This window comes from Wolffia australiana, chromosome 18, assembly GCF_029677425.1.
Source record: "Wolffia australiana isolate 7733 chromosome 18, ASM2967742v1".
In the NCBI taxonomy this organism is placed as follows: Eukaryota; Viridiplantae; Streptophyta; class Magnoliopsida; order Alismatales; family Araceae; genus Wolffia; species Wolffia australiana.
Genome location: NC_135852.1, coordinates 10,991,294 through 11,013,582, shown reverse-complemented (window position 1 = coordinate 11,013,582; position 22,289 = coordinate 10,991,294). Strand labels below are relative to the sequence as shown.

The 22,289-nt window shown below is 40.7% G+C and overlaps 2 protein-coding genes across 4 annotated transcripts; one reads left to right on the top strand and one right to left on the bottom strand.

Moving 5' to 3' along the window:
• Nucleotides 1-5,559: 5,559 nt before the first annotated feature.
• Nucleotides 5,560-9,370, top strand: LOC144714930 (SWAP (Suppressor-of-White-APricot)/surp domain-containing protein). 2 transcript variants are annotated; one of them, XM_078589743.1, is made up of 5 exons: nucleotides 5,560-6,029; nucleotides 6,384-6,535; nucleotides 6,993-7,772; nucleotides 8,175-9,033; nucleotides 9,106-9,370. In XM_078589743.1, the coding sequence occupies exons 1-4, from the start codon at nucleotides 5,702-5,704 to the stop codon at nucleotides 8,997-8,999; spliced, it is 2,085 nt and encodes a 694-aa protein (XP_078445869.1). In that variant the 5' UTR covers nucleotides 5,560-5,701; the 3' UTR covers nucleotides 9,000-9,033; nucleotides 9,106-9,370. The 2 variants fall into 2 exon arrangements, with proteins under 2 accessions (XP_078445869.1, XP_078445868.1); XM_078589742.1 differs by having other exon boundaries at nucleotides 9,102-9,370.
• A 2,402-nt stretch (nucleotides 9,371-11,772) lies between these two features.
• Nucleotides 11,773-15,463, bottom strand: LOC144714924 (two-pore potassium channel 3-like). Of its 2 annotated transcripts, none has more exons than XM_078589734.1 (3): nucleotides 14,550-15,463; nucleotides 13,179-13,641; nucleotides 11,773-12,233 (listed from the first exon to the last, which is right to left on the bottom strand). In XM_078589734.1, exons 1-3 carry the CDS (start codon nucleotides 15,243-15,245, stop codon nucleotides 12,217-12,219), a joined length of 1,176 nt encoding a protein of 391 aa, XP_078445860.1. In that variant the 5' UTR covers nucleotides 15,246-15,463; the 3' UTR covers nucleotides 11,773-12,216. The 2 variants fall into 2 exon arrangements, with proteins under 2 accessions (XP_078445860.1, XP_078445859.1); XM_078589733.1 differs by having other exon boundaries at nucleotides 13,211-13,641; nucleotides 14,550-15,458.
• Nucleotides 15,464-22,289: the final 6,826 nt, after the last annotated feature.

Below are 22,289 nucleotides of genomic sequence, written 5' to 3'. Positions count from 1 at the left end.
TAACCACGGAGTGATCTCGACGTGGATGGGGCTAGCCAAACCCCCTACGCTACAAACTACAATAGGGGGGAGACGAATTGTGAATAAACTTTTCAACAATGACTCCAAATGTTCCTTGGGCATGCCATCCCCTTATATAGGGAGGATGGGTGCCAAGAGAACGTGGGAGAGGACGAACTGTCGCAAGACGTGGTTCGGCCTCTCCTTACAAATTCAAAAATACAATTATAAAAGTAAAAGGGAAATGACGAGGACGAGGCCCAACAACATTGGCCCAGTCCACTACTCCGAAAATACAAACAAACATGAAATGAACATAAGTAAAGATAGGAGTTCTTACGAGGGGTACTTGAACCCCGGGTGGCGAGCATCGGCGCGGGCTGCTCGACGTGGCTGCTGTCGTCCTGGGGCGCCGTCTCCAGGATGGTCCTCCATCAAAAGACAGCGACAAACGAAAATAGAAAATACCCAAAAGGGTATATAATAATTCTTCCAATGTATGAATACCATTTTCTCCCTCATTTCCCCTCATTTCAGCTCTAACTCCCTCTACCCTTTCTTCACTTTCTCCCTCTATCTCCTCATTTTGATATTTTCTATCTCTAAAACAGTTTCTTTCTCTCTCTAAAATCTCTCCCTATCTCTATCTAGATTTCCCCTCATTTAACTTCCCAAATCCCCAAAAAACCACGTTAAAAAAAACCAATTTACCTTTAAAAAAATTGGATTTGCTCAAATCACCGCTGTTGTCGTGCAATGGTGTGCGCTGCATGACAGAGCCAGAGGCGACAGGAGTGCCGTCTGCGGCGCAATTAGAGGGAAAAAGGGTGTCGTTCTAGACTTTGCCATTTTTTCGGCCAAGTCCCAAATCATCCCGAACCGCACCAACCCATTGGTTCGAACCGGGTTGTACCAGAGTGATAAAAAAAGTAAAAAAAAACTAAAAAAATTTATTTTTAGTGGGCTAGGCCCAATATGTCAACCCAATAGTCTAACCCAAAGGCCCTCTGCCGCCACTCCGTTGTCGCTCCGCCGCCATTCCGCCATCGCCATCGGCAATCGCCAGAGCAGGTATTTTCCTCATCTTTGCACTTACAAATTATTAAAAAATCAGAAAAAATCAGGAAAAAACATTTATGCATTAAAATATTCCAAAAAATCTGGAAAATCCCAAAAATTAATATAATCAATCTCTACTGATTTTAACATTTAAAATTTTCTAAAAAATCTCTAACTCTCGCTTTTAATATTTCTAATGGTTTTTGTGTAAATTCCAGAAAATTCCCAAAATATTTATTTTCAATTTCTTGTGTTCATTAAAAACAAAGAAAATTAGTGTAAAAATACTTTTAGTGTTTTTCTTTGTATTTTCGCTAAAATTTGAATGATAGGAAGTTATATAAATTAAATAAAAATCCAAAAAATCCCAGAAATTATATTTCTCACTATAAACACATTTTCTTTATTATAAGATTGAGAAAAATCTGAAATTAAATTTACGCCTCTCTGTGGATTGATGCCTTACTTGCCGTATATTAATTATAAGTCTGAATTTAAAGGACTTAGAGCCCCTAACTTTGGACTTATCACTTGCATGCTCTCTGTCTAGCACTCTCTGTCTCATGTTGTCTCTTGCTTGCATGCTCTCTCTCTAGCTCTCTGTTTCAAGTGCTCCCTTTCTTCAGTTCCAATTCTCTTTCTCTATCTCATTTATTATATATTTTTTGTTTATTTGTAATTAATTCGAACAATTGATTAGATCCCAAATCGTATCCTTACAGCCAGTTCGGATCGAACCAAATTTAATAACTCGATCCAAAAAAATCCAGTTCGAATCGAATCAAATCGCTTTATTTGATCCGAACATTGGGCCGGACTGAAAATACGATCAGATCGAATCCCCGATCCCTAGTAAAGATGGTCATGTGGTGCGGTGTGAAAATTCGCACCGAGGGTGCAAATTTTCGCACGCAAAAAATGCCCTGTGCGGTGTGCGGTGCACTTTTGTGCGGAAAAGCGCACCGCACGGCGGACTAAATTTGCACATTTAGAAGGATTTTTAAAACTTTTTAAATGCTATTTGGAAAATAAAATAACTATATTTAATTCTTAATATAAGTGGTATAATTACTATGTTTAATTATTAATATATTTAATAATTAAAAATAATATGACGCGATGCCGTCAGACGACGGCCCAGGGCGGCGCTGCCGCGTCGCCCAGACAGCGTCGCCGGAGAAGACGGTGCCGGCAAAGGCAGCAAACACGGCGGGGGGTGGACAGAGTTGTGGGCCGCGGGCGGAGGAGGGTGGAGAGAAGGCGGGGGGTGTGGGGAGGAGGCCGCAGAGGGGGCTGGAGAGAGGGGCAGCGGGAACGATTGGAGGGGCCGACGCGGGAGGGGGCCACGGCGGGTATACATCCGGATCGTCCCGGACGAGGACGGGACAAGCTTCGTCCACGTGACCGTCCAGTGAGTCCCCCGAGACGAAGGACGGGACGATATGTCGTCCGCATCGTCCCGACTTGCATACCCTGGGACGATGTTTCGATCCGTCCCAAGGCCCTGGGACGAAATTTCGTCCCATGGGACGAAATTAAAATGAAAAAATGAAAAATCATCGCGCCTGCCCTAGGTTTTTAGAAATCGCATCGGCGGGACTGCGTGTCTGCGTATTGGTGTCTGGCGACTCGCCAATGGCGACCACATTCTTGGCTTGGAGAGGTGGAACCAACCTGCTGGAGCACGAATCGGCGAGTTCGACGTCTTCTTCAAGATCCTTCGAGCTCGTGACAGGGACGCGGAATCGTGACGGCAAGGTACGTATGTATTGGTATTTCTATCCGATTTTTCTTTAGTTCTTTCTATCTAAAGTTCGACCTATCTATGTATCTATCTGTCGATCTTTCCTTCTATATATCTAGCTATCTATCTACCTATCTGATTTTCGTTCTATATCTATCTATTTATGTACTTTTCTCTCTCGATCTCCCTCAAACTGTCGTTTTAATTTGTTAATTTTCTCTCTCGATCTCTCTCAATCTCATCCATGTTTGTGCCTGGAAGAATGAGGATGGGTTTATCGTTGCTGATGGCGGGCCGATGATGTGTGTCTTGGAAATCAAATGAAAAGGCCAGATAATGAAGCAAAATTGTCCACAGGCGGTCAACGTCATCAGCCTGATTACGTATCTCCGATAATGAATCAAATTATTCATTATCGGAGATACTGGACTCTCCCTTGGGTTCTTTTTCGACTATTTGGGGTTTAGCTTGTGGTGGACGAGGATGAATTTGTTGTCATCACCGCCATCCCCGTATCGACCCATGTTTGGGCTCGAACGAATGAGTTTTAGCAATGATTGTTCAGTATTAACCGATGGATGGTTGTGATGAGGATGACAATGATTTCATCATATAATGGGGAAACTGTCATGATAGTACGTGAAGACGTCGGCTAAGCATTTGTAGATATCTTGTTTCATTGATGAAGTCAATTTCCATAGAGTATTTGAATATATTTGGCTTCTCAATTCTCATTATTATTCTGTTTGAATGAGTACTTTGCTAGAAATCTAATTTTTTGAATAAATACGTGACCACATATAACTCCATCCAATATGAAATGCAATAAACATCTGAGTATATCATCATTATCTGCAGGTCGGTGCAGGCGTAGGGGTTGGCTGCGGCGTGTCCTTTCTTCTAAGAAGCGGTGCTTGATTACTAAGTGTCCGGTACTGTTTCTACTTCTTCTATGTGTGCACATTGGTTCATCTGTCCTCATATTTCTGTGTGTGGATACCCTTCCCTTTCTCCTCGATCTGGGCTTCCCTTTCTATCTTTACCTCTCCCCGAGTGTCTGAAACTTTTTTTATCTACGCATCTCTCTACTTATCTACCTCTCTAAATTACTCTCTTTTATTCTTTCTCTTTCTCTCCTCGATCTGGGTTTCCCTTTCTATCTACGTCTCTCCTCGACTGTCTGAAATTTTTTACATCTACACATCTCTCCACTTATCTCTCTCTCTAAATTTCTCTCTTTTATTCTTTATCTCTTTCTCTCTTCGCTCTCTGTTTCCCTCTCTATCTACTTATCTCTCCATCTCTCTGAAATTCTTTCTATCCAGGTATCTCTCTACTTATCTCTCTCTCTAAGTTACTCTCTTCTATTTTCTTTATCTCTATCTCTCATCAATTCTACATTTACATCTCTCTGAAATGTATCTCTCCATCTCCCTATATCTCTTTCTATCTACGCATCTCTCTACTTATCTCCCTCTCTAACTCTCTATCTTTTATTTCTATTACCTGCAGGTTTTTTAACTCAACGTCGACTAGTTTTGCACAAGGGCGATGGATGGGGGCACGACGTCCGCCTCATCCTTCCGTCCCAGTTCCTCAAAAATGATTTTATTTTCTCTTTCACCCACACTGTTTCTGGACCTTGTTCTTTCAACATTTAATCTCTTTTAATGTGGCGAACACTTTGAAAGTTGGGCAATTGTTCTGAATTTTAAAATTATTATAAAATTTCCTTAGCTTCGTTCTCCAGTGCGAAACACAAATGAATGATAAATCACTGAAAACCTTGAGTGAGATTGTAATATCGTATATAATTATCAATATTACACTGCTCATGACAGAAATCTAAGAGATTTCTGTATTATCGGATTTAGGTAAATTAAAACAACATGAGTTATGATTTCTTATTTATCTAAATATTTTCTTGGAGTTGAAGTTCAATGCCACCTTTATGTAAATGAAATAGTAAATAGAGGAATGCAAATTACTATTAGCATAAATTAATACTAAAAAGGGGCTGATGAGCACAATTTATTAAAAATCAGCCTATATTCGTGTTCAATCTCAATGGCATTCTCGCAGAGAAAAAAAATTATGATTAACATCAATTAATGATGAACACAATTTATTAATAATCAGACTATCTCTTCAAGAAAAAAAAAAAGAATAAGCAGACTACATTCATGTTTAATCTAAATGGCATTTTCGCAGTGAAAAAAACAAAAAAAAATTCGTCCAATTCGATTGTCCACCGTCCAGACATCCCGGACGTACGAAGTTTTCGTCCAATGAGACGAAAAGTCGTCTCGTCCAGGGTTCTCCGGACGAAAGTTCGTCCCAGGTTTCGTCTAGGGATGACAGACGGGACGAAAACTTCGTCCCCGGACGAAACCTTCGTCTCGTCCGCGTCCCGGATGTATAGCGGCGGGGCAGGGGCGGGAAGGGGACGACCGGCCGACGGCGGGGGGGGGGGGGTCGGATTTTCGCACCGCACCGACCCCTGTGCGGTGGGCAGTGCGGTGTGCAAAAATCGTGTGCGATAATTTGCACAAACGCCCCGCACATGCGCCCAACCACACGAGTGGGATCCGCTCGCACGATTTGGACCATGTCTAATCCCTAGCTGCAACAGTGTAGTTCTCATTTCTCAACCGTAATGGGCAAAACCGTCATTCCAAGTTCTCCGTAATCCTGGTTTAGTACGTTTTAACCCTGGGCGATGAGCGTAATCTAGTACTTTACTCTTTCTACACGGATCGAAAGTTAGGGCTCAGATCAATCGCCATCTTTCTTCTTGATTTCTTGTGATCGGTGACTTCATAGCCGATGAATTGTCTTCTTTGATTGACTTGTGGCGTTTGTGAGCAAGAACCGTGATAGAGGCGAGGAGAAGCGCAGATGGATTGTTCCCGGCTGCAGGAAGATGAGCGGCGCGTCGACTTGGAGGTTTTGGGGCGACGCGTGTTGCTGTTCGATGACGACTCCACTGCGGCGTTCGTTAGCTCGTCGGATGCTCTCGTTCCGTGGTGCGGAGGAGACCCTTCTCTTCTAATTGATCGTTTTGATGCTCGCCATCTTCTTCAGAAAATCCCGAGTCGGGGATCCTATAAAAGTCTGAAATCGGAGGATAACCTGTTCGAGTCCGACGGTGTTTCGCGAATTGAACTCGATGGGGAGAGATACAGAGACCTCGTGAATGTTGAGGACGGGCCAGATCGGGAAGATGGTATGTGTTCTCGTTTTGGTTTGTTACTTGGGTGGTAGAAATTTTCTTGCAAGTTGACTGTACATTTTGCGCAGATTTGATGCTTCTGCTTTGAAATCTTACTTGTGATGTTTTCCAGTAGAAGAGGGTTTTTCAGATGATCTGAATCCGCCGTTGCTGTCTTTTTCTGATAATCTTTTTTTTTGGCAAAGACCTTCTAATGAGGCCGTCTAAATAAATGTCCTTAGTTGTCTTCTGATGAAAATTACAGAAAGTTATTGTTTGATTTGAACATTGCGTGTTTGTTATTTTCGAGCTAAGGTTAAAACTCTGTTGTATCTTGAGAGATGATACTCCTGCTTTGTGATGATCTAGACTCAAAGGAAAACGTAAGGGAGAGTGACAGTTATCGCACAGTTCCATTTTCATACAACTCTTGTGAAGATTCAAAATATCAAGAACAAGGATTGGAGTCTTCATGCTATCGTCCCCCTTTTCATGTGCCTGACTATCTACTCAGCAGCCTGGTGAGTGTGCTTTTTCTTTTCGTCTTGATGCATATCGAATTTATGTTTATATAATCTACTTTGTGTCTGGACATTTTTTCAATCTTTTATTTTCTCCAGCTTGCCCACTGATACTTGCTCAAGGTGCATTTTATCTTCTGAGCTAAATATTTCTAAGTTTCAGATGATGGGAGCAGAATGAAGTTATTATCTAAGGTTAGCATTCATGGGCACATCGTTTGCATATGATGTGTCATGACGTAAGGAATGTGCAGGTGGGATTATAATGATAAAATTGCATCATTTCATGAAGAAAATTGTTCTTCCTGTTTGAATCTGAAAAATCTCTCTTCCATATTAATATTTAGTTCAACATAGCCATCTAGTATTTAATTTGAGACGTTTCTAGTTATTAAACATGTATATTTGAGTTCACGCTGCTTATTTTGGCACTTTTCTTCTTTTTTTTTTACTGCAGCCTCCGACAGAGAAGGTGCACCAAATTATTGCCAGAACAGCCAAGTTTGTGAGTGAACATGGTGGACAGACTGAAATCATACTGAGAGTTAAACAGGGTGGAAACCCTACTTTTGGGTTTTTAATGCCTGACAACAGGCTTCATCCCTACTTCCGTTTCCTTGTCGAACATCCTGAGCTTTCGAAAATTGCTGCTGACGTTGCTGGTCGATTAGATAAAGAAAAAACGCCAGACCTTTTAGAAAACAAGCCTCAAAACTATAGTGGGGCGCTGTCTTTGCTCGGATCTGTGTATGGATCTGGGGAGGACGATGGAATCCCAGATAAAACTGAAGTCAGGGAAACAGCTTCCGTCAAGGATACTACTGTGCCAACCGTTAAGTCCTCAATTCCAGATTCTTGTCCTTCGGTTGAGACGAAAGTATCTGTCAAAGCATCAGCAACGGTGAATCCTATACTCCCTTTAAAGAGCCATAGTTCTCCAGTTGTGATGCCTTCGGGAACTGCAAGGAATAGACTAAAGGATGTTTCAAGTGGTTCTACAGTCTTACTTGCCAGCAAGCCTCCGACAGAATCTTCAAAAGTCACACTTCCATTTGTGGAACCGCCATCTTCTCTACAACGGATGGTTGAGAAGACAGTAGAATTCATTTCTCGAAATGGAAGAGAGTTTGAGACCTCACTTATTCTGCAGGACAAGATGAATGAAAAGTTTCCATTTCTTCGGCCTTCAAGCACATACCATTCCTACTATCTCAAGGTTCTGCATCAGACTCGTGAGGTACTTTTTTTTTCTGCTGTTCCACCCATTCATATAGAATAAGCTGTTTGATCGTGGATTAGATTTCAAATTGTCATTGAATACGTCAGAAAGTAAGTTTTATTCCAATCGGACAGGGATGCTAGCAAGCGCTTACATTCGAGAAAAAAAACCTTCCCTCGTGGGCTAAAAATAATTTTATTATTTAATTCAAAAAAAAATTATTTTATTATTTGCCCACGAGAAACCAAATCTACATGATTTAGCTGTGACCAGAGACTCACATTTTCTTATTTATATTTGTTAGTTATCGTTAGATACTTTTTTTTTTTGAAGAAAGTTATCGTTAGATACTATATCCATTCGAGTTCAGATGAAGGCATATCTCTAATATTTTTCGTGCTCGTTCTTAACTGAACGCAGGAAAATCTTGCAAGCAAGAGATCTTCTGACGACTCCAGCCCAGAAACCCATACGGCAGAGAAACGTAGGGAAGCCCCGTTCCAGCTTGACCGTAAAGAAAAGTTCAAGATGGCGCTTGGGAGCAGTGGTGGCAGTTCGAGACAGGACGCCGTCACCTCGTCCCCGAAACCCTCTAAGCCGCCGGGAATGAGTGCTGAAGAAGCTGCCGCAATTGTCATGGGAGCGACACGAGGCCTCGCACGAAGCCAGTCCCCAGCTGAAGGCCCAAAGATACCGTTGTTTCACATCCCCGAAGCCATCCGGAGAGCTGTGGATGGGCAGAGAGCGACCTCGACCGAGCTGCCCAGCCGTCCTTCTGCAGATGATGAGCAGCAGAAGCTCAAGGCGGAGAGGCTGAAGCGTGCAAAGGAGTTTGCCGCCGTGATTCAGAGCCGCAAGCTTAAGCTTGATGAATCCCAGCCGGCAGAAGCCAGAGAAGACCGCTTCCCCAGCTTAGCAAAGCCGCGTAGGGAGGAAGAGTCTCGAAAGCGCGCCAATGGGAAGTACGACAGCCACAGACGGCGCCACCGCGAAGACCCAGCTGACGACGACAAGCGCCGGCAGAGACGCCACCGTTCCTCAACCTTGTCCAAACGCAATCACTCTGATGAAGAGGGTAGCGGCCTGTCACGGCACAGCCACAAGCGGCGCCACGAGGAGAAAGCTTCTTCCAGGGATGATGGCAAGGCCCGTGAAGGGACTGAGCCAAAACCCTCTTCACAGGCGACAGAGATCCCCGACGATCTGAGGCTAAAGATCCGGGCAATGCTACAGGCAACACGGTAGGGAAGGAAATGATTGGAGACTTACCAAGGATCAGGTACAGTTTAATCTTCTCAATATTGCAATTACATCCGTCATAGCTCTATTGACTGATGGGTATTGAAGGTAGACTGACTTATGAGGGACACTTGGGTGGAGATGTCCTCCGAGGATCGTCTCCGCTGAGATAGACTGGTTTGGGTTCCCACATGAACGCAAGGAATATGCAGATGAGGAGCTATATGGAGATCGGATAATTGGTGAATTCAACTTGTCATTTGGTGGGAGAAGATTGAAACAACCACAGTTTGATGGGTTAGTCATCCGTCCCGTCTGAAATTATTTTGTCATCTTTCGCTGTGTATTGAATAAAAAAGTTGACCCATGAGATTTCAGTTTGTTCTCTCACACTTTAATATGAAACTGTAATTGTTTCAAAAAAATATATATGAAACTGTAATGCCAACGCATCCTTTTACGTCGAACTAGCCCCCGTAGCAATCGCAACATAAAGCAGGTAGCAAGTTTTCTTTGGAAATTGACGATAATGACTTAATTGGGCAGATGTTGCAAAAGCAGCCAATTTTTGGGTCTGTGCCTGCATCAGTGCATCCTCAAAATCCTCTCAATACTGAGTAGAAGTTCATGGATTTTATCTGAAAATCAGAAGGTTTTGCTTCCACAACTAAATTTGAGATCCGCACACTGCCACCCGGCTGTAGTAGTGTCAAAGCTAGCAACAACTAAAACCCAAATTTAGGTTTTTTTGTTACATTTTTCAGGTATCACAATGAGTCCGAATTTTTTTTTGAGTTACTGATTTATAACATTTTTCATGATACGGTATTATTTTATTCCTGAAATCATTGCTTACCCGACGATCAATGGAGTTCTTCAATTGTCCTCGTCTTTGAGTCTTCATATTAAATTTACCAAAATGGATTGGCCATCGTCTTCTCTCTATTTCTTAGTCCAATGACGCGAAATCTAATTTTCTTTCATTCGCTCTAGCCTATTAAAAATAGTATTTTAAACTATTTCCATGTTCCAGGTGAATCTATGAATTAAAAATGAATTTATAAATAATCCATGTTGCGACAGGAATGATAAAACTTAAACACATGAAACTGTTGAGCACGCGGTATTTTGAAAATATTCAGACAGTGAAACACATTCGTAGAGTTATCAAGCAATACTAATTTACCAAGTACTCCCAATTTTCTCTCTTAACTCTTGGTAGGATAAAAAATAAAAACGAAATCATTGTTAGATACAAATCCATTGATAAAATATGTTCATACTAAAAGAGTAAATGCATAATAATGTAAAACAAAAAATTTCATCCATTGATGAGTTAGTTAAAAAAGAGAGAGGAATGAAACAAATTAAGTTATTGCATTCAAGGATTCGAAGTTAATATTAGGAAAATGATATTTTAGTGTATTAGATACTCCAAACTCAAATGAATTCGATCATTTGATAGAATTCAGTTTTTTGAATTCTAAATCAAATAATGAAATTTCCTGAAGGAGATAAAAATATGGGGAATGTAAAGCAATACAGTTTTCTTTATTTTACATTAAAATATATGTTGAACATAAAATTTCCCATTGTCATTAAACCAAATTTTGAGAAAATGCAAATGCTAATAAATAAAATGATTTATAGATTGAACATTTCAAAAACAGATCGCTCTATGCGATCTGATTTAACTTGACTTTGTTTATTAAAAGTACGTGGCTCGTGAAATTATGTCAAGATTATTGAAAAAATAAAACTATATCTCTTACATGAGATTCTCCCTAATTAGTATCTATTGCTAAGGCATGGGCATTATTTGGTCCTTTATTTTACTATTGTATAAGTATCGGCTCAGAGATAAATAATTCAGATGGACCGTATTGCTTTCATTATTATCTGGAATAGATATTTATTCAATCTCTTGAAGTATTCTATTTGTCTCATATAATGTGAAAGCTTTCTTAGGTTTCACACAGATTTAAATTTATTCATTTTTGCCTTTTTGGACTTTCTAAAGGCCTAAGGCGTACCCAAAGGATATATAAATCGATATAAGAAAATTAATAAGGTCCATTTAAATCTCTTGACATCTATTCTTGGTCTCTCTTAGAGAAAATGCTCCATTTATTATCGTTCTGTGCATTTAATTCGAATTCTAGCGTTGGAGTATCAAGTTTTGTGGACACAGAACTCAGCTTTGTCTAGCAGAACTCTGGATTCGTGGCCCAGTTTTGCAACTTGATTTTCGCCCGAAATATGGTCGAACTCCTGATTTTCATTTTAACACATTAATCCCTGCACACATCTACTTTGAATTCTGTTGTTCTGTAATGTAAGTTTTTTCGTGAATTATAAACCTTAAATAAGTGCGTCTCGTAAAAGATGCAATTATATGGCGACAACAAATTTAAAAATACGACGATAACTAAGATCAATTTCATTTTTAACGTATTTGACGAATGACCGGGGCAGTGCTCAGGGAAAAAAATACCACTGAGACATTTTACCCACGGTCCTGATCACTAAATCTTTTTCTTCCCATCTTAAAAATCTTTTCCTGATCATATTTAATAGAGCAAATGTTCCAAGGGTTTTATAACTGTGAAACAACCATCTTTTCTCAAAGCTTATCTCTTTTCCTTCTTCTAGAAGGTACCCTTCTACCGTTCTTATCCTTGTTTTGCTTTCTTTTGTTATTTCCCTTGGAGCGTAAGTCCACCTTTCACATCAGCTCAAAATCATTGAAATCGAAGCATGGTCAAATAAGAGTAGAGAGTGCCAAACCATTGTCCATCGTGTGCCATCTGCCCTTAGTTTTTGCTTTCCTTACTTCTTTTCCCTATGAGTAGGGAGGCCTAGTTTATAAGGCAATATACAAAACATATTTTCAGAATCAGATGTATAAAAGGGGTGGAAGCTAATCACACAACACTATCTACATCTTTACCGAAAGACCCATCCTCACTAAAAACCAGAGAAGCTTCGGCATTCCTGATTCATGCAAGAGTAGAAGAATCTTGAAGGAAATTGATCACCTTGGTCCTGCAAGCGCCAGAAACAAGAGGAAGAGCAGATTTGTAAGAAACTTTTCACTGGTTTCTGTTGATGAGGTCCGCGAGGGTGATCTTCCCGCAGTTGCCCTTGTCCAGCCGATCAAACTGCGCTAAGATGGGCATGATGTCCTTCTCCGCAATCTTGCCCATCTCCTTGAGCTTGTAAATCACAAACTCCGACTTGCTGCAAAGTCAACCGACGATAAAAGGTCAGCTCAAACTGCAGCAGTTCATGGAGATAGAGAAAGAGACAGACCCAGAGAGAGCGCGAGAGAGAGAAACACAGAGAGATTGAGAAGAGAGGGAGACCCAGAGAGAGGCAGAGAGAGAGAGAGACAGACACAGAGAACCAGAGGCTTAGAGAGAGAGACCCAGAGAGAGACAGATACAGAGAACCAGCGAGTGAGAGAGAGACCCTGAGAGAGACAGACACAGAGAACCAGAGATTTAGAGAGAGAGACCCAGAGAGAGACAGACACAGAGAACCAGAGAATTAGAGAGAGAGACCCAGAGAGAGACAGACACTGAGAACCAGAGACTTAGAGAGAGAGACCCAGAGAGAGACAGACACTGAGAACCAGAGACTTAGAGAGAGAGACCCAGAGAGAGACAGACACTGAGAACCAGAGACTTTAGAGAGAGAAACAGACACTGAGAACCAGAGACTTTAGAGAGAGAGACAGACACTGAGAACCAGAGACTTTAGAGAGAGAGACAGACACTGAGAACCAGAGACTTTAGAGAGAAAGACCAAGAGAGAAGCAGACACAGAGAAACCCGAGAGTGAGAAAGAGACCCAAAGACAGATGGAGACACAGAGAACCAGAGACTTAGAGAGACAGACCCAGAGAGAGACGGAGACACAGATCGAGAATCAGAGAGAGATAGAGAACCAGCGAGTGAGAGAGAGACCCAGAGAGAGACAGACACAGAGAACCCAGAGCGAGAGAGATACCCAAAGAGAGACATAGACACAGAGATAGAACCAGAGAGACAGACACAGAGAACCCGAGAGCGAGAAAGAGAACCAAAGACAGACGGAGAGACAGAGATAGAACCAGAGTGACAGACAGACAGACTGAGAGATAAATCTACCCAGAGAGACATAAAGAGAGAGCGAGATAGATACAGAGAGAAAGAGAAATAGGGAGCAAAGCAGACGTGACGAAGCCGTTGTGATCGATATCGGCGGCGAGGAACTCGGCGACGGTCATGTGGCGGTGCAAAGCCCACTTGGCGATGGATCGGTGGCGCTTATCGATCCTCGCCTCGGCGAGGTACAAGAAGGCCCTGGCCACGGCCAGCGTCGACACCAGCAGCCACACTGACGCGAACAGCCTCCCCGGCAGCGTCTCGAACGCCCTATCCCCGTACCCCACCGTCGTCACTGACATCACCGACAAATACACCGAGTCCACCCACCCCAACTCCTCCACATAGTGCATCACCCCCGCGCCCAGCCCAATACACAGCACCACCGCCCCCAGCGCCACCGACACCTTCATCCTTATCCTCATCCTCCCCTTCTTCACGTCCACCAGGTACGACTGTGCCCCCTTCCCCCCCTTCACCGCGCTCAGCAGCAGCCTCTCCTGCATGTAGACACGGTTGTTCTCGTCTGTTCGAACAAAAAATTCGCACAAAATAACCGCACACGGCCTTATTCTTGGTTCTATTCTTTTTTTGTGCAAAAATTTAGAAAAAACTTTTTGCACAATTAGAACAATTCGAACAAAATTCTCACATTCGAACCAAATTCACACAAAGCGAACAATCGAATCGCACACGGGTGTGTGCAATGATCTGTGCGAATTTGTTAATGTTCTGTTTGGAAAACCAAACAGAATTAACAAAATGCACAGATTCGCACAAAGCGAACTGAACAACCATGTCTACCTGCAACTTGCATGGATGTTCTGTTCTGTCTGTTCGAAACGAACAACAAATTCGCACAAGATAACAGCACATGGCCTTATTCTTTGTTCGGTTCTTTTTTTGTGCAAAACTTAGAAAAACTTTTTGCGCTATTAAAACAATTCGAACAAAATTCTCACAGTCGCACAAAAGAACTACACATGGCCTTGTTCTTTGTTCAGTTCTTTTTTTGTGCAAAAATTTAGAAAAAACTTTTTGCACAATTAGAACAATTCGAGCAAAATTCTCACATTTGAACAAAAGAACTGCACAGGGCCTTGTTCTTTGTTCGGTTCTTTTTTTGTGCAAAAATTAGAAAAACTTTTTGCGCTATTAAAACAGTTCGAACAAAATTCTCACACTCGCACAAAAGAACCGCACATGGCCTTGTTCTTTGTTCTGTTCTTTTTTTGTGCAAAAATTAGAAAAAACTTATTGCACAATTAAAACAATTCTCGACAAAATTCGCGCAAAGCGAACAATAACCGCACACGGGTCTGTGCGATGATCTGTTCTAATTTGAAAACCGAACAGAACAAACAATTCGCACAAATTCTCACAAAAGGAACCGAACAACCATGTCTACCTGCAAGTCCAGCACCACGGACACCATCCCCGAGAGCAGTATGTCCACGAACCCGAACCCCACCAGCACGAACGCCACCGAGAAGAGCTTCGCCGAGGTCGAGTGCGGGGTTATGTCCCCGTACCCGATCGTGCACATCGTCACGATGCAGAAGTAGAGCGCGTCCACCAGCGGGTGCGTCTCCTTGTGCGAGAAGTGCGCCCTGTTGAACATGTAGATCAGCACGCCGAAGGTAAGGTAGAAGGCGAGCAGGATCACCGCCTGGCGGACTATCGGCGTGGACGCCGGCTTGGGCTCGGCCGGCGGGCTGCGCCCGGCCGCGCCGCCCACGTCGTTGATCGCCGCCATGGCCGGGGCAGTGCGGGACCGGTGCAGGCTCGACTTGAACCGCTCGAAGGCCGGGTCCGTCATCCACCGACCCCCCCTTTCTTCTTCTTCTTCTTCTGCCTCGTCTTCTTCGCTGTCGCGGGCTTCCTCGGCGGCCTCATCGATGATGAGGCTGAGCGCGTCGCTCGCACGCGGCGGGCCGAAGATGAGGCGGTCCTTGAGAGAGGACGGGGTGGTGGGGGAGAAGGGCGGGAGAGAGACCTCGGCGTCTTCTGGAAGTGGGCAGAGGATCGAAGACGGGGTCGACGGGGAGAAGAGCTTCCTCCTCGGAATTGGAATCGCGTTGGAGAGGAGAGGCTCATTCTCCATTACCCCTTTGGCCCTTGTGATGGATGATCTGGGTTTTGCGCGATGCTACAGACCCGCCATGGCTGCTCGTGGGTTCGATCGGAGATGGAAGACGGGGGTTGTTTTTCGGGCAAAGTTGGGAGCTTTTCGGCGATTGCGGTGGGGGATTCAACGGGGGGAGAGGAATGGGCCACCGCTTTGCTCAGCGATGATTGTTGGGCTGGGCCATCTTCTCGCTGGGGCTGAATCTCTAAGAGTTTTCTTCCCTTGATGGAGACGACACTTTGGTGCGTTTCTAACCGCGCAGGCGCCGCTTGCCTAACCCCGGTTAGAAATAAACGCTTTCTAGAGAGAGAGAGAGAGAGAGAGAGAGAGAGAGAGAGAGAGAGAGAGAGAGAGAGAGAGAGAGAGAGAGAGAGATGAGAAAGATGACATCAGAGTTGCTTCATTCCTTTCCGGATGTTGAGATTCAAGGGGAATCTTCAAGAGGAAGTATTTAACTGTCAACTATGGATGGACTGATCACGAGGAGGTGTGCAGAGAGTTGTGCTGTTTCAGACAAGTTTTTTTTTAAGAGAAGAAAACAACAGGCGCCAGCTCCTTGCCGTCGCCGCTGTTCTTCAACCCCTCCAGCTCTCCAGTTCCACACCATTCCACCCGTTTCGTCATTCCACCCCTTCCAACCTGTTCCGCCCCTTTCTTGCACTCCTTCCATCCGGTTTGGCACCTTCCATCCTAAATCCACTCCTTTCATTCCTCTACTTTAACACCACTTGCAACTCCCTAATCATGGGATTCAAATTAGTCTTAGGTCGCGTATATCAAGAAGTACACAAAGTGATTAGATGGTTGAGATGGGATCGCCTGTCCTCGGTATAAGTGGAGATTGATTAAAGGTAGAAGATGCATTATACTCCATGGATAAGCTAGCAGAGATGTTATATAAGAGGTTTCAGTACTAATTGGAATGGCAGATTAGGGTTTGATGGTTCATCGTATCGTAAGCCATTCAGTATTCTGAAAGGAATGAAGAATTATAGATATAACCAAAGACATTAAAGGTTCAATGAGAGAGATAGTACAATACTTTGTATCTTATAGAGCATGAGGTGTAGCATGGAACCCCTAGGACTGAAAACTAAACCTATCGATTGGGTTAAATTGATCCTTTAGTACTTAGGCTATATGTCGATATAGTTAATTAATAAGGTTGATGAGTAAATATAATTTGGTAATTAAAATAATTAATTACACTAATACATGGTCCTAGAAGATCATACAAATGAGATTGACAAACATTGGTAGATATTTTTAAGTCACAGTGATTTTTATAAGAAGTTTTAACTAATTATAGACAAGGGGACAATAAATTTTATATGTCCATGCCAACCAGGCTTGGGCAATCCCTCTTTCTTCTCCCTTTCTCAAATTCTATCTCCGACAAATGACACTAGATGGTGAGAACAGCAATGAGATCTTCAAGGAGAATCAAATACGTTTAAGAAGAGATCCATCATTCTAGTGATCATATGGATACATGGAGAGAGAGACATGTAAGTGGTTTGAAGATATTCTTCTAGGGAACAATGAGAATGAAATCAGTTTCACACAAAGTGGTATGATCATCCCATGTTTTATAGTTTCAATATAATCTGATTTCTATGATTTTTTCTAGGAGAATAATTTTTTGACTTTCAATAAAGCCTAGAGAATCCACAGACAATCATTTTATCCATGAATTCCACCTCTTGCAAGTCTCATTAATTCATAATAGTTATACAACAGAAATATAACATATTACCTTTTTCAATTATTAGAATAATTTAGTGGCACAAAATTTAGGCAATTTTGAGTGGTGGGAGATTCGGATACCTGCCCTAGAATCGCTCCACTCACTGCTTATGGGGTTTGGCGTAGTAAAAAAATACCCACTAGAAGAAATTTTTCGCCTCAAATTGTGCAACCGTCCCAATAGTCAGTATTCCTAAGAGGCATGTATTTATGCCATTTTTATATCTAGCACCATATTTGAGCCATTTGGATCTCATGAAAAAGTTCATGCAACCCCTGAAAGTTATTTCACCCATGCAGAGATAGCAAAACTTATGAAATTTCCTTTCTTTGCACAAAAGGTCGAATTCACAATGAGCAGGTACTTTAAAAGAGAAAATTTAATTATATTTTATATGTGTCTTATACTTTTATTTTTCATGATTTTATTGGAATTAATTTCTATAAATTAAGTGCAATCTACCTATTAATTAATTGAAATAAATAAAAAAAACATATTTTATTTTAATAAAAATTAATAATTATATATTATTTCAAAGAACTTTTAGGAAATTTATGGAAATATATGGATTATAAATAAGAAATATACCTTCACCCACATTTAGGGGATATAGTTTGAGTACACACGACTAGGGTTTGACATTTTGGACCGGGGACCGGTCAGACCGGGCCGAACCGAGACCTCCTGTCCACCATTTTAGGGTGGACCGGTCGTTCGGGCCGGATCTGGTCCGATGGTCAAACCGAACCGGGACCAGATTAAAATAAATAAATAAATAATCCCTGCTTCCCCCTCCACTGATCGTGTTCCCCTGCCCGTTCGCATCCCCCCCCCCACTTTCCCTCGCTTTCTCTCTCCCTCCATCTCTCACTTTCTCTCTCGTGCTCTTTCTCGTGAAAGTGGAGCGAAGATGCAAGAAGACTATCGAGAATGCTTGAGACTGAAGGAAGTTGAAGACGATAGATTGGGAGTAAAAATATATTGAAACTTCCATGTGGAGTTTGAAGTACACTACGCTATTTATAGCAGTGTAAGTATAAAGAATTATACATTGAGAGAAAAGGAATTCAAATGAAGTCCGCCGTTGTGAAAGGACGTTGGTTATCATGGCGGGAGATGGCAGTGGCGCTTGACGACAGGTAATAATGCCATCTGCGTTAACTGCTCATGAGCAGGTGATGACACCTTCCATGCTGGAGGCAGGTGACGAGAAGGTGACGCTCTGAGAGGTAGAGTATCACCGGGCCTGATATCCTTAACACTCTTTCCCTCGCTTTCTCTCTCCCTCCGTCTCTCGCTTTCTCTCTCGTGCTCTTTCTCTCCCACTCTCTCTCCTGTTATCTCTCTCTCTCTCTCTCTCTCTCTCTCTCTCTCTCTCTCTCTCTCTCTCTCGCACGCTCTCTCCCTCGCGTTCTCTCTCTCACACACTCTCGCTCTCCCGTTCTCTCTCGCACACACACTCTCTCTCTCTCTCTTTCTCTCGTTCTCTCTCTCTCTCTCACTCTCCCGTTCTCTCTCTCTCTCACACTTTCTCTTCTCTCTCTCCCATTCTCTCTCGTGCGCTCTCTCTCTCCCTCTCACGTTCTCTCTCCCACTCTTTGAGTCCCTCTTTCTTGCTCTCAATCTTGAGAATGTTTAGTTTAACCTTGTTTTTTTCTCTCCTCCAGCTCTGTCAAGTTTGTTTCACTGTATTTAAAGCTATGTTAGGTTTCTCCACGCTACACTCTACTCTGTCAAGTTTTTTTCATTTCTTTTGGGTTTCTTCTCTTTTAATTTAATTCTTCTTTTCATCATCCGTTCTTCTTTTGCTTTCTTTTTCTCCTCATTTTTATTATTCTTCCCTTCTTATTTTATTCTTCTTTCTTCTTATTTCCATCTTCTTTTCTTCTTATTTTATTCTTCTTATTATTCTCCTTTTTAAGTCTTCTTTTATTATTTCTTCTTCGTTACCTTTTTCCTACTATTTCCTTCTTCCTCTTTCTCCTGATTTTCTTATTTCTCATTATTTTTCTTTACCTTCTTCCTTTCTTCTTCTTTAATTCTTATTTTATTGTTCAATTATTCTTCTTTCAACCTTCTTTTCTTCTTCTACTTTCATTTTATTCTTCTTTTCATTTTTCAAGATGGGCTTCATAGTGACTTTGAAACAAACTTTCCATTTGGTGAGAAGTCCATACCATTTTTTATCCTGACATTTTGTTCTTCGATTTTGACTAGTCAACATGACTGGACCGGGACCGGACGAGACCGAAATGGAACCGGACCGATCCTTAGGTAATGTTTAGGTCCTTGCTAAAAGTACAGACCAGACCGGGACCATCGAACCCTACTCACGACAAGGGGGTGGTAACTAAGGGCGGTAGGACATGGCAAGAAACATAAGTGGGATGTGGCATGAGTTCCACAAAAAATATTTTATATTCAAATACATGAGAATTTTTCGGCTTAGTTGGTGGCATTGGAAAGTTCTATATTAGTTCCATCTTTTTGAATGATAACCTAGAAAATAAAGGACAAGACATAACATGTGAAATTATATTAAACACACTAACCTTGTTGCCGCATAAGTTATGGGCCTAGATGGTTCTTATTATCCATGATATCAATTGATTTATATCACTCCAATTTTAATCTCACACCTTTAAGAGAGGATCCAACAATTTATTGGGACATAATTCAAGGATCAGATACAAAGAAGGTGATAGGCAAGTTTAAACAGAGGAGCCATAATATTCTAATTCCAAGGAGGTAGGGGCTTCATATCATAAAATCTATCTTTGGTCCACATTTTTATTTATCATCTAATAGGAAATCAGCTTTAAAATTTGAATTGTGGAGTTAGTACCACAAATCATCCCTTCTTTTGACATGGTCTGTAAAGAGGATTAATCAAGGTCTTTCCTCTTCCTCCTTGAATATTGGGCCTCCTATTCTGATGCAAGTGATGGGTTTGGCTTCTACTTATCTCTCAAATTTGAATAAAAATCCAACAAAATAGTAAGACTTATACACTTGATTCTCTTGAATCAAGTGGGGTTATTCTCTCAAGTCTATATTTCAATAAATTAGGAATGCACAAGTAATTTATACTTGTTCCTTTTTAATCATAATAATAGAGAATATTTTTATATTAAAAAATTAATGATAAATAAATGTATATTCTTACATAATTATCACTATCTATTTGATGCTATCGGAGATACACCTAAAATATTGACTCTTTCAAGTATATCATCCAACCTCATAGATAAGAGAATTAGAGATAAAAATAGAAAGATTCTAGCATTAACTATAGAGCCTCAACTAAGATAATATCTTGATATGTCATGGAACATCATCATGAATGAATTTTTTTGCGTATGCCATCATTGTCTAATAGGTATGATGCTTATCCTCCCAACATTGTTCTAAATTAATACGATATCAATAAACCTAAGTATGAAAAAAAGATATATAATTCAGGGAGTTATTTGATCTACATAGACTCCATCAACATGTAAAAACCCAAAAATATAGGATATTAATAGATTAGGGAAAGATAAGGTCAAATTTATTGGAATTAGGTTTAGGCTATATGCATGAGACCATTGAAAGGAGTAAAGTAGCCAACAGAACAGCAAAAAAAGTTGAAATAAATAAGCAAAATTTATGTTTTCTTTTCAAAGACATGGAAATCCAGAAAGAGTAATGACGTTTGGGATTTTTAACGTTATGAAAACTTTTAAAGAATTACTGTAAAATATTATAGCGAACAATATATTGTACTCCCAATGATATTAAGATTAATCATTTTATTTTTAAAAATTCTGATTTCAAGAAAAAATAAAAGATTGACTCAAGAATGATTCACAACTTTGACCTAATGTTTTACGTATCTAATTATTCAAAAATCACTTAAAAATCTCAACTTGGTATTCCTATTAAAGAATAAATATAATTAAGCTAAATTACCAGGACTATTTGTGTTATGAGGAAAAATTAACATCTGAATTTCAAATGAAGGCTAATGACAAATGAGGTCAGCCCAAGACCTTAGACCAGACAATGGATCAAGATATAAATAAGAAAACTATGGGATTCAATTTCAAATTGAATTTGAGTTTTCTTAAGCTATATAATAAAAAATATTTCAAATTTACTTGGAATTTATAACACTGTCACAGTACAGGGCTGAAATTTCGGATCAAAATATGTATAGGAAGCTCCAACTCATGTGTTTTTTCTATAGGTTGAAGTTTTGAGGCTATGAATCCTTGTTACCCTTAAAAATCAGATTCTTGAAGACAAGAGTAGAGTGGGTATGCATATTATTTACAATTATGTGTTAGTCGCCTATTTCTCACTCCAAATCTCATGTTGAAATCGAGTCTCAATCACATTTACACTCTTAATCTACCTACTATTTACCTTTATTCCAATCTCTCTATCTTTTTCAAAAAAAATACTTCTAATTTGAATTTCCCATTAATTAATATTCTAATATTGATGGACATTGAAAATTGATAACACACTAATAACGACCTTAATATCATCCATTTTAATTATTGATACAATAATAGATGTGCCTATAAATCCATGCATTTATATGTAATTAAATATTTAAATACTAAATTTATCATTTTATTAGTTTGATTATTTGAATATTTCTGATTTGGGTATAAACATCAATTTATGCATATTTTGATCATTTTTTAATGAACACTACTAGTCTCATATGTCAAGTAACTTAATTAGGGATGAATATTTTCAAATCCCATGCGTGAAAACATTACATAATTTAAAAGGGATGAAAATGAATGGAACAAATTATTCCATGTGATTCCAGGATAATGGGACAAATTGGACAAATTTCAGCGCTGGAATTAAAAGAACGAGTTAGAGGGTTGTGAAGCGAGTCCTGGATCCTTCCACAGTTTCTTCTTTATTCGCTTTTTGCCTGGATCCCTAAAATCAAATGAAGCATGTTTCAAAATTCAAACTCAAACAATGAGAAAAGAGGAATAAATGACAAGGAGAGAAATAAGACAAAAGGGGAATTTTATATCCTTCCTCATGTATAAATATTATCTTCCTCTCCCTATCCTCACCTTCTTCTAGTTATACTCTAGAGTGAGTCTCGAGCAGGACAAGGATCTCCATGATCCTAGTTGTTCGTCTCTTTTGAAGCAAGTGTTTTGAGGCTTTCATCATTTGATTATCATTTTTTAAAAAGAAAAATGTTTGATCCTTCATTTCCATCCATTCCCCCTGATTTTCCTCCAGTTTACTTCACT